The 15,648-nt window shown below is 45.4% G+C and overlaps 1 protein-coding gene across 4 annotated transcripts in view; it reads left to right on the forward strand.

Annotated features, from left to right (window-relative positions):
- Positions 1 to 15,648, forward strand: part of LOC309552235 (receptor-type tyrosine-protein phosphatase kappa-like) — a 247,879-nt gene that overhangs the window by 54,100 nt on the left and 178,131 nt on the right. For 3 of the 4 annotated variants that reach the window (XM_082253095.1, XM_082253097.1, XM_082253098.1), the window contains exon 2: positions 9,353 to 9,502. In XM_082253095.1, the coding sequence (XP_082109221.1) occupies positions 9,353 to 9,502 (150 nt within the window). The remainder of the gene's footprint in view (positions 1 to 9,352; positions 9,503 to 15,648) is intronic. The other variant, XM_082253096.1, reaches the window with a different exon arrangement.

Here is a 15,648-nt window from a genome sequence, read left to right on the forward strand (position 1 = left end):
ATATTTAAAGTGTTTGTTTCTTGTTTCCTGTCTGCCGTGTGCTTGATCTACCTTTCTGTGTACCGACTTTGGCTTGTCTCTGACCATTCCTATTTGCCTGTTACCCTGACCTTTGGCCTGTGCCTTGGTTACCCTTGTCTGCCTGTTACCCCGACCTCGGCTTACCCATCACCATTCCGTGTGTCCTGAGTGGCTGCTTCCCTTCTCTCCCTACGGAGAGTGACCCGGGGGACCCCAGGGGCCGCGACCTGGGCCCAGCTGCAGCCAACTCCATCCTCACCACTAGAGGCTCTGGTGAACACCTGCTGGGTCTTAGACTCTGCGCCCATGGGAATCTTGGGCTCACGTTCCGGTCCATCTGCAGCAGTCCGCTATCGGGTTCACTACCTTGCGCTGCACCCCTGCCTCCAACAGGGTGCAGTTGTCACCTGGCCACAGGTGACCTGACAAAAGGACTTTGCTTGCTTTAGAAATCACAGCTTGGCATTGCATGCTATTATTAAGCTTATGATCTACCAGAACACCCAGATCCCTCTCCGCTATGGATTCCCCCAGATCCTCCTCCGCTATGGATTCCCCCAGTTCTACTCCACCTAGTATGTATGATGCATGCATATTCTTAGCCCCCAATTGCATAAATTTACATTTATCAACATTAAACCTCATTTGCCACATAGTTGCCCAATTAAACCGTGCATTGAGGTCAGCTTCTAAGTTGGAGACATCCTGTGAGGAAGTTATTCCACTGCAAAGCTTGGTGTCATCTGCAAAGACTGAAATGCTACTTTTTTCCCCAGACTCTTTATCATTTATAAATATATTAAAAATTAAAGATCCCAACACTGAACCTTGGGATACACCACTGGTAACCTTAGACCATTCAATTCTGTCTTTTATTCAGTTTTCTATCCATATACAAACCGATTTTTCCAAGCCTGTAAACTTTACCTTACACAATGTAAGAAGAATGATTTGGGGACTTTGAATGAGGCATATAGCACACATCACTAAAGGTCTCCATCCCTGTATATATATAATCAAGGAAAGAGGGGGGGGGGTTTGAGACCCAGTTTTGCAGCTGGAACATGGCAAAACTCCATGCACCGCCTACACAGGGAGGTACTAGAGCCAGACCAGGTATGAAAGAGAGATGCGAGGATGCTTTGGGGGAGTTGGGGTTGCACACTCTGTACACAGCACACCCCTGAACTCTGCACTCTGTTTGTAGCACATCCCAGATGCAACCGGCCCTTTGGGGCAACCATACTGCTGATGCGGCCCTTGATGAAATTGAGTTTAACACCCCTGTCTTATGAGGATTAAAAGAGGTGTGACTTTAAATCACGTGTGGGGGGGGGGGGGGCGTTTTTGCACAAGTCAGTCTGTCAACCACACCTGATGCTGTATGCCTTCCAGCAAAAAATTGCTATTGTCACACGGATCCTCCTCCTGGCAAATCAGGGAGCGGGTCCTCCCGCTTCCTGATTGACCGAAAGGCAAACCCCATGCCATTGGCCGAGGAGGAGGCGGGAGGACTGAGGAGATGCGGGGAGCCGGGGACTGAAGAGAAGCTGCCGTGACCGTGAGGTAAGTGCACGGGTCTCGCGGGGGGGGGGGGGTTCACGGGGGAAGGCTGGCATTTTGCATTGATTGGGGGCAATGCTGTGGGCACACTGCATTGATTGGGGGCAATGTTGTGGGCACTCTGCATTGATTGGGGCAATGCTGTGGGCACTCTGCATTGATTGGGGCAATGCTGTGGGCACTCTGCATTGATTGGGGGCAATGCTGTGGGCACTCTGCATTGATTGGGGGCAATGCTGTGGGCACTCTGCATTGATTGGGGGCAATGTTGTGGGCACTCTGCATTGATTGGGGGCAATGCTGTGGGCACTCTGCAGTGATTGGGGGCAATGCTGTGGGCACTCTGCATTGATTGGGGGCAATGCTGTGGGCACTCTGCAGTGATTGGGGGCAATGCTGTGGGCACTCTGCATTGATTGGGGGAATTGCTGTGGGCAGTGTGTGCTGCCGGGTCACTTATTTAGTGAAGTTTCACGATATTGCACAATTGATTTTGGCACAATTTATAATAACTATATGATTTGTAGCACCATTTGTATTTTATATTGATTTTTGGAGTAATCACAATTTTTTGCGCTGATAGCCTTTGATTCACAGACGTGAAGCACAAATTCAGACCACGCAGCCGCAGAGGACGTGAATTGCTCAGTCTAAAGGTTTGCGCTCAGAAATTTTTTTATTTGCTCAGCACAAAAAATTAGAGGGAACATTGGTGCCAAGTGGTCCGTCACAATATTCCTGTCAAGTCCGGGCCTCAGGAACCAATAAGAGTGCATAAATTGTTTTAACCGCTTGCCGACCGCCGCAAGTACATATACTGCGGCGGTCAGCCCCGGCCAGGCAAAGTGACGTATCGGTAGGTCACTAGCCTGTGAGCCAATAGTGGGCGAGCACGCGCCCTCAAAGGCGCGCTCCCGCCCCAACTCGTTCCCTAACGAGTCCGCGCGTGTGACCGGCGGACCCGATGTTCGCCGGTCACTTGCGATCGTCCACCGTGAAGGGAGAAAGGCAGCCGGCTAATGTAAACAAAGCCGCCTGTCATTCTCCCCTGTGTAAAAATGGAGATTATACGGTTCTACTATGTAGGACCGTTGATCTCTGTTCTTACACTAGTAGCCACAGCCAATCACAGTTAGAAACACGCCCCTAGGACACACTTAACCCCTCCCTCTCCAATACAGTTAACTCCTTCACTGCCAGTGTCATTTTTACAGTAACAGTGCATATGTATAGCACTGATTACTGTAGTAATGTCACTGGTACCCCCAAAAGTGTCAAAAATGTCAGTCAAGGGTCCGATCTGTCCGCCGCAATATCGCAGTCCTGCAAAAAAAATCGCAGATCGCCGCCATTACTCGCAGCCATTACTTAAAAAAAACAACAAAAAGGACAAAAATCTTTCCCTTTGTTAGTAAACGCAATAACTTTTGCGCAAACCAATCAAAATACGCTCTTTGCGTTTTTTTTTTTTTTTTTTACCAAACATATGTAGCATAAAACAAATTGGCCGAAAATGTTAAAAAAAATTTATTTTTACATTTTTTTGGGGGGGAATTTCATATAAAAAATGTGAAAAATATTGTTATTTTTGCAAAATTGTCGCTCTTTTTTTGTTTATAGCGCATGATCAAAATATCGCACAGGTGATCAAATACCACCAAAAGAAAGCTCTGTTTGTGGGAAAAAAAGGACGTCAAATTCGTTTAGGTGCAGCGTCGCACGACCGCGCAATTGTCTGTTAAAGTCACGCAGTGCCGAATCGCAAAATAGGCCCTGGTCAGGAAGGGGGTAAAATCTTCCCGGGGCTTAAGTGGTTAACAAAGCCTTATCCTGAAGATAGTTTAGATAGTACCATGATAACAAAAAAAAGAAAAAGTGTTGTTGGTGGTTGCAGGCCTAAGGAAAATGAGTCCTACTGAGCCACCCCTTGGGCCTATGTTTGGTGGCATATGTGCTCTCTTACACCTTTGGCAACTCCTCGTTGCATATTATTGGGTTGTTGGGTCAGGAAAGCTTCTCTATGCTTCGAGGAGAAGAAAGGATGGATGGGGCGGGGGAAGAAATATCTATTTTCCATATTAATTATTGATTACATGAATCAAAATGTGCTTATGTGGATCAGGAAGACAGAGATGGACAGGTGTCACTAGTAAGGACTTTAATGTCCTGTATATTTAATTTTTCTTTATTTATTTAATGGGTCCTACATAACAGCTGCTTTTCCGATGTTTTTAACAGATGTTCTTGGTGCTAGCTGACATGTATGCTATCTGCATTTTTCTTAGAAGTTCTCAGCTGCCCATTTCCTTATTTTAAAAACTCACTTCCGTATTTTATGAACATGTGCAAAACATATCACATCTGCATTTAACTATTTCTGAGAAAAGAAAAAAAGGTACCAAAACTCTCGAACATCGCAAAAGTTTGGACCCAAAACCCATTGATGTCTATGGGACCCGATTTTTGAAAAATCAAAAGTCCTCATTTTGAAGGCTTATCATTAAGGGGGGTAAAACCTCCCGGTCCAGAAGTGGTTAGATATCGTGCCTGGGGGGTCCCCTTAATGTGCCTGTAAAGTAGCGCATCTGTACGATGTATGGAGCCTGCTGCAGTAATACTGACATTTGTAAAGGAAAACATGTCATTTAAACTTGCTCGCAGCTGTAATGTATTGTTGGCTCCTGGCAATACAGATAAAAAACATGAAAAAAACGGCGGGTCTGGTACGTATTTTAAGGGGAACCCCACGCCAAAAATTGAAAAAAAAAAAAAAACGGCGTGGGGTCCCCCCCAAAATCCATACCAGACCCTTATCCGAGCAATGGACAGGATAAGGGGGGGGGATGAGTGAGCGTCCCCCCCTCCTGAACCATACCAGGCCACTTGCCCTCAACATGGGGAGGGTGCTTTGGGGTGCCTCCCAAAGCACCTTGTCCCCATGTTGATGGGGACAAGGGTCTCTTCCCGACAACCCTGGGCTGTGGGGGGTCTGCGGGTGGGGGCTTGTCGGAATCTGGAAGCCCCTTTTAACAAGGGTGCCCCCAGATCCCGCTCCCCTCCTATGTGTACCAGGCCACTTGCCCTCAACATGGGGAGGGTGCTTTGGGGTGCTTCCCAAAGCACCTTGTCCCCATGTTGATGGGGACAAGGTTCTCTTCCCGACAACCCTGGGCTGTGGGGGTCTGCGGGTGGGGGGCTTATCGGAATCTGGAAGCCCCTTTTAACAAGGGTGCCCCCAGATCCCGCTCCCCTCCTATGTGTACCAGGCCACTTGCCCTCAACATGGGGAGGGTGCTTTGGGGTGCTTCCCAAAGCACCTTGTCCCCATGTTGATGGGGACAAGGTTCTCTTCCCGACAACCCTGGGCTGTGGGGGTCTGCGGGTGGGGGGCTTATCGGAATCTGGAAGCCCCTTTTAACAAGGGTGCCCCCAGATCCCGCACCCCTCCTATGTGAATGGATATCGGGTACATCGTACCCCTACCCATTCACCAAAAAAAGTGTACAAAAAAATAAAGACAAAAGGCAGTTTTTGACAAGTCCTTTATTAAAAAATGAAAAAATAGTGTGTAAATGTAAATCAATGTCAATGTCGATGTAAATTCATTGTCAATCACGTCATCCGCCATACCCGAAAAATAGGAAAAAAAAAAGAAGCTCTTGCCTCTTCAGACGCCTCCCGCATAATGAGCTGTTTGAGTTTGACAGCTCTTTTACTACAGAAATCTGACGTCACGAGCACCCCATAATGCAATGCTCAGGTGCAGTAAATAAATTACTGATGTCACATCAGAAAGGGCAATGCCATACCACTCCTGGAATGAGACCTCCTGTCTCCTGGCTGGGCCACCTCTGACTCCTGGTTAAGACCTCCTGTCTCCTGGCTGCTGGCTGGGGCACCTCTGACCCCTGGTTGAGCCCTCCTGCCTGCTGGCTGGGACACCTCTGACCCCTGGTTGAGACCTCCTGTCTCCTGGTTGCTGACCGGGGCACCTCTGACCCCTGGTTGAGACTACCCTTCTCCTAGCTGCTGGATGGGCCACAACTGACCCCTGGTTGAAACCTCCTGTCTCCTGGCTGGGCACCTCTGACCCCTGGTTAAGACCTCCTGTCTCCTGGCTTCTGGCTGGGCCACCTCTAACCCTTGGTTGAGACCTCCTGTCTACTGGTTGCTGGCTGGGTTCTGACCCCTGGTTGAAACTTCGTGTTTCATGGCTGTCATACCTTTGACCCCTGGTTGAGACCTCCTGTCTCTTGGCTCCTGGTTGGGGCTCCTCTGACCCCTTGGTGAGACCTACTGTCTCCTGGCTGGAGCTCCTCTGACCCTTGAGTGAGACTTTCTTGTCTCCTAGCTGGGGTACCTCTGACCCCAGGGTGAGACCTCCTGTCTTTTGGCTCCTGGTTGGGGGCTCCTCTGACCCCTTGGTGAGGCCTAAAGTCTCCTGGCTGCAGCTCCTCTGACCCCTGAGTGAGACTTTCTTGTCTCCTAGCTGGGGCACCTCTGACCTCCTGTCTCTTGGCTCCTGGTTGGGGGCTCCTCTGACCACTTGGTGAGACCTTCTGTCTCCCACACTGGGAACTGTCTCCAAACTAGGAGCTCTGATCTATCCTCAGGTTTGAGTATATAATGGCCCTACACACCTGTGTACTCAGACAGGCTACAGGCACCTGGTAAAATCCGGACACAGGATTGAAATCTCAGATCCAGGGCTACAGACTATGAAGGAAACCAATAACACTACTTTCTCTGCTCAGAAGTGATAGTCCGGAACCACGCATTAACCCTCAATGCAAATTCTGTATCATATTCTCCTTCATCACAGTGATGCAAGTAGAATTTTATCTCAGAAGAGTTTAACTAAACCATGGGAATTTGCAATAATTTGAATCACTGTCCTTTAATTGTTATAGGAGTGCATGCTCATCTCTCTTGGGTTTTTTATTATTTACTTCTATTCTCTCCTTGCAGAATAGGAACGTCGGGCTGAGTGTCAGGGATGTCTTTTCTTCTGCCTGAACTTTTGATACTTACAGAATTAACTTTCATAAAACAACGATGATGTTAGGATTACATGAAAGATGATTAAAGACTTTCCTAATTGACATTTTATACTGCTTCATCTGAGTGTATGTTATCAGCCCTGAGTTGACATGTCTGCTCTAACAGGAAGAGAATACAAGTGATTAACCCGTTCCTGCTTGGCCTATTGGCGAATGACACCGGGGTCGGCCTCTCATTGATCCGGGTGGGCTTCATATGACGTCCTCCTGCGGGGGTGCGATCTGTCACCGGCAGGTCACATGACAGGTGTAAACAATGGATTGCTTCCTTTCAAGCCATCCATTGTGTAAAATTGTGTGGCTAGCTGTGATTGGTCACAGTGATCACATGGTACATACTGGGCCAATAACGGCCCATTTGTGCCATGTGATCAGCTGTGACCAATCACAGCAAATCCAAACAAAACAAACTAAATTAATTGATTTCACTCAGTAAAATGCTTGCATATAGCAATAAAATTAATTGCTATATGCAACCATAATATGTAAAAAAAAAAAAAATACTGATAACTTCCTCAGAGTAGTACAATGTTACTATGGTAACATTATATTGCTCTGGTCAAAGTGTGCTTAAAAAAAAAATCATAAAAATTGGAAAATAGTTATAAAAATATAAAAAAATATATTAAAAAAATATTATTATTATTATTTTTTTTTTCAAACTGTCAGCAGTCACTGTCCCTGATCACATTATATGATAACACCATACTGCACTGGTGACAGTAAAAAAAAAAAAAAAAATGTATTTCTTAATTTACCAAACAAATTATGACAAAAAATAAAATGACAACTTCCAAAAACTCGCCATGCATCTTACTAAATACCTTGGACTGTCTACTTTCCAAAAAAGGTTAATTTGGGGGATATTTGTACTGTGCCGGCTTTTTTGGGCCTCAAGAAATGAGATAGGATGTCAGGATTGATCAATTTTCAGATATACTGTATACCATAGTTGGGGACTCTATAACTTTCCTACAAACTAAATATTATACACTGATTTGGGTTATTTTCAGGGCCGGTGCTAAACTATTTTGTGCCTTAGGCAAGACTTATACTCTCAGCAACCCCCCTCCTGGGGGGTGCGGCCGGGGTGTAGTTAGTCTTGCCTAGGGCCTCGCAGGTGACAGGATCAGAGAGCGGACTCACTGGATTTAGCAGCTATGTTCAGAGTCCCGCCTCCCCAGCTGTGCCCACCTCCTCCGCTTCTCTCATGCATGCCTCCTCCACCTCCTCAGCTGTGCCCGCCTCCTCTGCTGACTTCATGCCCGCCTCCTTCACCTCTCCAGCTGTGCCCCGCCTCCTCTGACCTCATGCCCAACTCATTCTCCTCTCCAGCTGTGCCCACCTCCTCCGCTGACCTCATGCCCATCTCCGCCACCTCCCCAGCTGTGCCCGCCTCCTCTGCTGACCTCAGGCCCGCCTCCTTCACCGTCCCTGCTGTTCCTACCTCCTCCACTGACCTCAGGCCCGCCTCCTTCACCGCCCCTGCCTGCCTCCTCCGCTGACCTCATGCCTGCCTCCTTGTCTCCCCAGCTGTACCTGCATCCTCCGCCTCCTCCGCTAACCACAAGCCCACCTCCTCCACTGTGCCCTTTTCACAGGCTGAGCCACTCCTGACAAGTTTCATTTGGATCACAGTTTCACTTAAAGTGGTAGTAAAGTTCACTTTGTGATTTTTACCTACAGGTAAGCCTATAATAAGGCTTACCTGTAGGTAAAATGAATATCTCCTAAACGTGCATCATTTAGAACAGGGGTCTTCAAATTATGGCCCTCCAGTTGTTCAGGAACTACAATTCCCATCATGCCTAGTCATGTCTGTGAATGTCAGATTTTTACAATGCCTACAAGGGGATGTGTAGTTCCGCAACAGCTGGAGGGCCATAGTTTGAGGATCCCTGATTTAGAAGATATTCACCCTAACGTCACCGGTACATCTGCTCTGAAGCACACAGTTCTTGAACTGAGGGCTCTCGCACGCATGCAGGGTATTGACATCACTGCGGCCCTCTCCACTCACACAGCTGGAGTCCGCAAACCCGGAAGGAAGACCGGGGGAAGATGGAAGCCATCTCAGCGGTGACAGCGCACCACTGGAGGGCTTCATTGTAAGGTAAGTATTTCATAATGTGCTAATATGCAATGCATACTAACACATGATGCTATGATTTTTAAGGGGAAAGATTCTCTTTTTTTTATTGCAGTGGTTTACTTCCGCTCTAAAGTCCAGTTCAGGGGCTACTTACCAATCATTTGAATTATAAAGAGACAGTAATATTCCAAGTCTTGTGTTTACTATGAAGGCTGGTAACTAACTGAAGAAACATGAAGAAGGGAGGGGGTCTATCTGGGGATTTAACCAACTAACCCCAACATGCAGGTAAACTGGAATATACCATTTTACAGACATTAAAATACAAGTTGCAGTTACACTGGTACAGCGGTAAATGTCACCACCAAGATATTTACACAAACATAATAAAAACCAATTCAACAGAGATGGATACATGATAAGTGTTCCAGAACATTTAGTGTTTACATCATTAAGGTGTAAGGTACTGTTCTCATGTAAAAGTAAAAGGGGAAAAAATTTGTTAATCAGCGGTATTTAATCATTTTAGCAAATCTTAGTTTTAAAAATATATTTCACCTTCTTTTCCTTTAGACCAGACGCCTTCTTTAACTGTCTTTTTTTTTTTTTTTTACAGCAGTGAGCAATTTATCCATCACAAGTACTGAAAATTACACTGACAACAGAACAGTAGAATGTGATCCCGGATATCGCCCATCATCAGCCAATATCACATGTGTGGAGTACGATGACCTCTGCCAATGGAATGAGACTGTTCGGTGTATAAGTGAGTGCAGGAGCCATTCTTTACCCTACAGATATTACATGTGAGCTTTATAACACAAGTGTCATCCATGACTACATGCTTTATCTACAAACTGCAGCCCGGGGGCCAGATGTGGCCCTTTGCCTGCCTTTATCCAGCCCTTGGGGTACTAATCCTTCAAATGACACCAAAAAAGGGCACCCCCCCCCACTGCAACCAATGATGGGGCATTGTTTGCCCCCAATAACATTGGGAACTTTTCCCACTGGACACAGTCTTGACCCCCTAAAGCCTGAAAGACAGTACACCTGCCCTTTGTCTGGAATGTTTGGAAACCCCTGTTCTAGGGGCACAATTGAAGGATTTAGGTGATACGTCTGGTGTTGAAATTGAACTTTAGAATAACAAATTAAAGTTTTTGAGGACAAACAATGTGATAAATAGGTAACTCAACTTGGTATGCGTTACCTAAGTAGTACCACATGCAGTAATCAACTGTGTATGACTAATACACAGTTGATTACTGCATCTGGTACTACCAAAATTCAAGTCTTATGTGGCCCTGTCACCGGTTAGACAAACTTTGAGAATTTGAAGGAGTCGGGTGGAAAATTGTCATCCAAACAATGACTTGATCCCATCGGATGCAGTCAATGCTTGGGTATTTAAGCAACCATGGGGGCTACAGCTGCTTTAATACAATAGCTAGGAGCAGAGAATCTACCATCCACCCTATTTGTTTGGATGCAGGAATCTATTCCTGTAGCCTGAAGTAGAGAAATCTATGTGTGTGTGTGTGGCTAGCCACAGAATGGTCCTACCCTTGTGACTCTTCCTCAACCTTCCCATTCCACAGCTCCCTTCTCTACCCTTGTGACTCTTCCTCAACCTTTCCATTCCACAGCTCCCTTCTCTACCCTTGTGACTCTTCCTCAATTTTCCCATTCCACAGCTCCCTTCTTGTAACGCTCCTGCGTTTTATGTATAATGTGGATTTACAGCTGCAGAAATATTCCACTTCAGTAGTCATGTAGAGAAACGCTGAGACACCAATCCCAACTCCCAAGACGCATCATGTGTGGATAGTCTCAATTCAGCAAGTAGATACACACACTCAATAAGATGTTCCTAGAGTGACTTATGTATATAGTAATATAGTGATGATAGGCTGAAGAGACAGTTTGGGTAGAGATGGTAGATGACAGACACTTGAAAGGAATGTTCGTGAAAGTAAGATAGTAGCAGATGGGATGGAGATAGGTTAACAATCATGTATGGTAGCAGATGATAGAGTAGCAGGTGAACATACAGGATAGACCAACCCAGTGCAAGAGCAGATGGTAATAGGCTCAAGAGCTAGCAATCTTAGTTAATGTAGTAATAGTCCTTAGTAAGCAGAGCTAGATAGTGTAAGCTTTAGTATGAGGGTTATAGAGGTTTCCCCTGTGGGGTACTTATCACTAGTAGCAATGTAGTAGAGGAGAGGTTCGGCAAGAGCGGATGATCCGGTAGCGGGATACAGGGATCAGCAGCGTGGTTCCGATAGCGAGGTATGCTTGCAAGCATGAGAGCTTCAAGGCAGATTATGCGGCGTTGAACGAACATGTGAGTGAGACCGCCGGAGGTTGAAATAGCCGCTCCAGCGGCGCTCAGTGATGACAGCATCGGTCTTAAAGGTGTATGCGCACCTTACCAAAAGAGAATGGTGGGGCGCATACACTTAGGAAAAGTGGAATTAGGGTACCAAAGGTACCAGAACATTACAGTACCCCCCCTTAAGGCCGGCTCCTGAAGGCCTCTGGAGCTGGTTTGTCTGGGTACTTCGCATGAAAGTTGCGGATTAATCTAGGGGCATGTATGTCAGAGGTGTTTAGCCAGGTGTCGTCTTGGGGCCCATAGTTCTTCCATCGAACTAAGTATTGAAGTTTTCTTCTGTGGATACGAGAATCCAGAATCTCTTTTATTTCATATTCTTCTCCACCTTCGACTTGTACAGGAGGAGGAAGTGGGATAGTAGGCCTTATTCCTTGGTCAGGAACATGGGGCTTCAGTAGCGACACATGGAAAATGGGATGTATTTTGAGGTCTATTGGCAATGTAAGCTGTATTGCAGCTTTTCCAATAAGTTTCTTGATTGGGAAAGGTCCCAAGAAGAGAGGTCCAAGCTTTTTGCTAGGGATTTTCAGTCTTAAATTTTTTGTTGAGAGCCAAACGAGGTCCCCAATAGCATACTGAGGAGAAGGTCTTCTGCGAAGATCATAGTACTTCTTTTGTTGACTATGAGCGTGTGCAATGGTAGTATTAAGAAAACCCAGAGAGTCCTTTATTTGGGTAAGATAGTCTGAGGCTACTGGGTTATTTGAAGGAAGGATGCGTGGTGGAAGAATAGAGGGATGAAACCCATAGTTCAAGTAGAACGGACTCTGCTTGGTCGTACTGTGGGTTGCGTTGTTGTAGGCAAATTCTGCCAGAGGGAGAAGATCCACCCAATCATCCTGTTGGTAAGAAGTGTAACAACGTAAATATTGCTCGATGCATTGGTTGACTCTTTCAGTCTGTCCGTTGGTCTGCAGATGGTAAGGAGAAGTGAGCTTCCGCTCGATCCGTAGTATGTGACATAGTTCTTGCCAGAACTTGGAAATAAATTGCGATCCACGGTCAGACAGAAGAGTTTTTGGGATACCATGTAACTTAAAGACATGTTTCATCAGGAGTTCTGCCGTTTGTTTGGACGAAGGTAGTCTGCGAATAGCAATGAAATGTGCCATCTTTGTCAGATGGTCCACTGACACCAAGATGGTATTAAATCCTTTGGAAGGAGGTAGTTCTACTATAAAGTCCAAGGACACAACTTCCCATGGAGTTTGGGGTATTGGTAGACTGCATAGTAGACCGGATGGTCTCGTAGTGTCAATTTTGGACCTGACACAGACATTGCATGAAGAGACAAATTTTTGTATAGATTTTTTCATGTCAGGCCACCAGAATTGTCTGGTAATCAGATTAAGAGTCTTTGTCATACCCATATGTCCTGCCATAGGCACATCATGCGATAATTCCAAGATCTTGGTGCGCATGGTAGGTGGTATGTAAAGTTTGTCGTTGTAGTAGAAGAAGCCTTCTGCATCGGTATTTAGTTGTGGTGGGGGTGAATCCAAACTTATACCATGCAAAACCTCTTCCATCAAGGAACGGACAACTCCAATAATACGCTTGTGAGGTATTATAGGAACGGAAGGGATTTCAAAGTAGTTTTCTTCAGTTAGTCGTGATAGTGCATCCGCCTTTTTGTTCTTATCTGCAGGTGTGTAGGTCACTAGGAAGTTAAACCTTAGAAAGAATAGTGACCATCGTACCTGTCGGTGAGAGAGAGTTTTGTTAGTCTGAAGATATTGAAGATTTTTATGGTCCGTGTATATAAGTATTGGTAATCGGGTGCCTTCGAGTAGATGTCGCCAATTCTCCAGAGCCAATTTTATAGCAAGCAGTTCTTTTTCACCCACGGGGTAATTTACCTCTGGACTGCTTAAGGATTTAGAAAAGAAGGCGACTGGATGAAGTGGTGAAGTGTTAGTTGGTCGTTGGGAGAGTATTGCTCCTACTGCCATGTTTGACGCATCTACCTCCAGAATGTATTGGAGGGATGGGTCTGGATGGCGTAGTATGGGAGCAGAAGTAAACCTTGTCTTTAACAGGTGAAAAGCTTTATTTGCTTCATCTGACCATTTGAATGGTCTCTTAATGCTAGTGAGCTGTGTGAGGGGTTTTACAATGGCAGAGAAGTTTCTGATGAACTTCCTGTAGAAATTAGAAAATCCAAGGAATCGCTGTAGCGCTTTGCGGGTGGTTGGTGTAGGCCAATCCTGAATGCAGGATATCTTACTCATGTCCATCTTGATTCCTGTTTTGGATATGATGTAGCCTAGAAACAGTACCTCTTCTTTATGAAACAAGCATTTTTTCAGTTTCACGTATAGGTTGTGTGCAAGCAATCTCGATAATACTAGTCTTACATGTCTTATGTGTTCAGACAAGGATCGTGAATATATAAGTATATCGTCCAGATATACCACAACACAGACATCTAGTAAGTCACTGAAAATATCGTTTATAAATCGTTGAAAGGCTGCAGGGGCGTTGCATAGTCCGAATGGCATTACAAGATATTACAATCCGTATCTGGTTCTGAATGCAGTCTTCCACTCGTGTCCATCACGGATTCGAATGAGATTGTATGCCCCTTTCAGGTCCAATTTTGAAAAATAGGTAGCTCCACGCACCTGCTCAATGAGCTCAGGGATAAGCGGTAGAGGATAGCAATCTTTTATTGTAATAGCATTCAATTGCCTATAGTCGATGATAGGCCTGAGACTTGAGTCCTTATTGTGGACAAAAAAGAGTCCTGCTGCTGTGGAAGAAGTGGAAGGTCTAATAAAACCTTTTTTCAAATTCTCATCCAAATAGTCTTTGAGATGGGAAAGTTCATCCTGCGAAAGAGGATAAACATGACCGAACGGCAATTTGCTATTTGGGAGTAGATCAATACTACAATCATAGTCTCGATGGGGAGGTAGTGCTTGAGCATTTTTCTCAAGAAAAACCTCAGAGAGATCCTGATAACATAGTGGTGCAATCTCATCTGTCACCACAGACAGGATCTTCCCGGAAGACGGGAGGTTACACGTACCCTCGCAATAGCAAGAGAGGAAGGCCAGGGTCCGTTCCTTCCAATCTATGGTTGGTTGATGTGTGTGTAACTAGGGAAGTCCCAAAACAATGGGAAAGTGGGGTGAAGGTATTAGATCGAAGGTAGTGGTCTCCATATGAGACCCGTTAGTAGTGATTAGGAGAGCCTGTGTCTGATCAGTGATCGGACCAGAGGATAAAGGAACACCGTTGATAAGACTCACTGAGACAGGTTTAGGTTTAGAAATAATAGGGACTTTATTTAAAGCAGCAAAACGTATGTCAATATAATTTCCACAAGATCCTGTGTCAATCATGGCCTTAGTAGTAATCCTGTTCTGGTCCCACTGTAATGTTAAGCAAACAAAAAGGTAAGGGTTAGTAATTGAAGTTGTCAATCCCCCTAGGAGGACATGTGAACACTCACCCTTCTTTTTGTAGACTAGGGGACAGACGTTTATCTTGTGATCCGGGGATGCACATTACAAGCAGAGATTACCAGATCGTCTTCTGGCTCTTATCATAGTTGATAGAGGTGGGCGTATGGTTCCTACTTCCATAGGAGTGGGGTCATCGGCCGAAATCCGAGAAGAACTGGATAATGGCATTCCCATTTTTTCAGCCTTTCTTTCTCGTAGTCTTCTATCTATGGTGATACTGAGTTGTATCAATGCATCCAGGGTTTTTGGCAGATCCGCTCGGGCGAGCTCGTCTTTAACGGCTTCTGATAGGCCAAGCCTAAATTGAGTTTTCAGAGATGCATCATTCCATTCTGAATCAAGGGTCCATCTCTTGAATTCTGCGATAAAGTCTTCCACAGGTCTCCTGCCTTGTTTCAAGGACCTTAATTGAAGATCGGCAGTACTCTGCCTATTGGGATCATCATATAGGCTAGTAAGTTCTGCTAGAAATAAGGCATAGGAGTTGAGAAGCTGATCGTTTTTCTCAAAAAGAGAGTCTGCCCAGGCCTGAGGATCGCCTGTTAGGTAAGAAATAATAGTACAAACCTTAATGTGATCAGTAAGGTAGGTACGGGGTTTTAGCAAGAAAAGTAACTCACATGCGTTTTTAAATTCGCGAAATTTTTTGCGATCGCCTGTAAATATCAAAGGAGGATTTATTTTGGGTTCAGGGGACTAAGGAGTGGTAAGTTGTGTCAGTCTGGTTACCTGCTGCGTCAGAGCCTGATTGTCTTCTCTTAATTCAGCAAGTGCGTGTATTAACGCAGTTACTTGCTGTTTTAATTGTGTCACCTGAGTGGTTATTTCTGCTGAATCCATTTGAGGTTCGTTCAATCTGTAACACTCCTGCGTTTTATGTATAATGTGGATTTACAGCTGCAGAAATATTCCACTTCAGTAGTCATGTAGAGAAATGCTGAGACACCAATCCCAACTCCCAAGACTCATCATGTGTGGATAGTCTCAATTCAGCAAGTAGATACATACACTCAATAAGATGTTTCTAGAGTGACTTATGTA

The sequence above is a fragment of the Pelophylax lessonae genome, assembly GCF_965119305.1.
Source record: "Pelophylax lessonae genome assembly, chromosome: 1".
Taxonomy (NCBI): domain Eukaryota; kingdom Metazoa; phylum Chordata; class Amphibia; order Anura; family Ranidae; genus Pelophylax; species Pelophylax lessonae.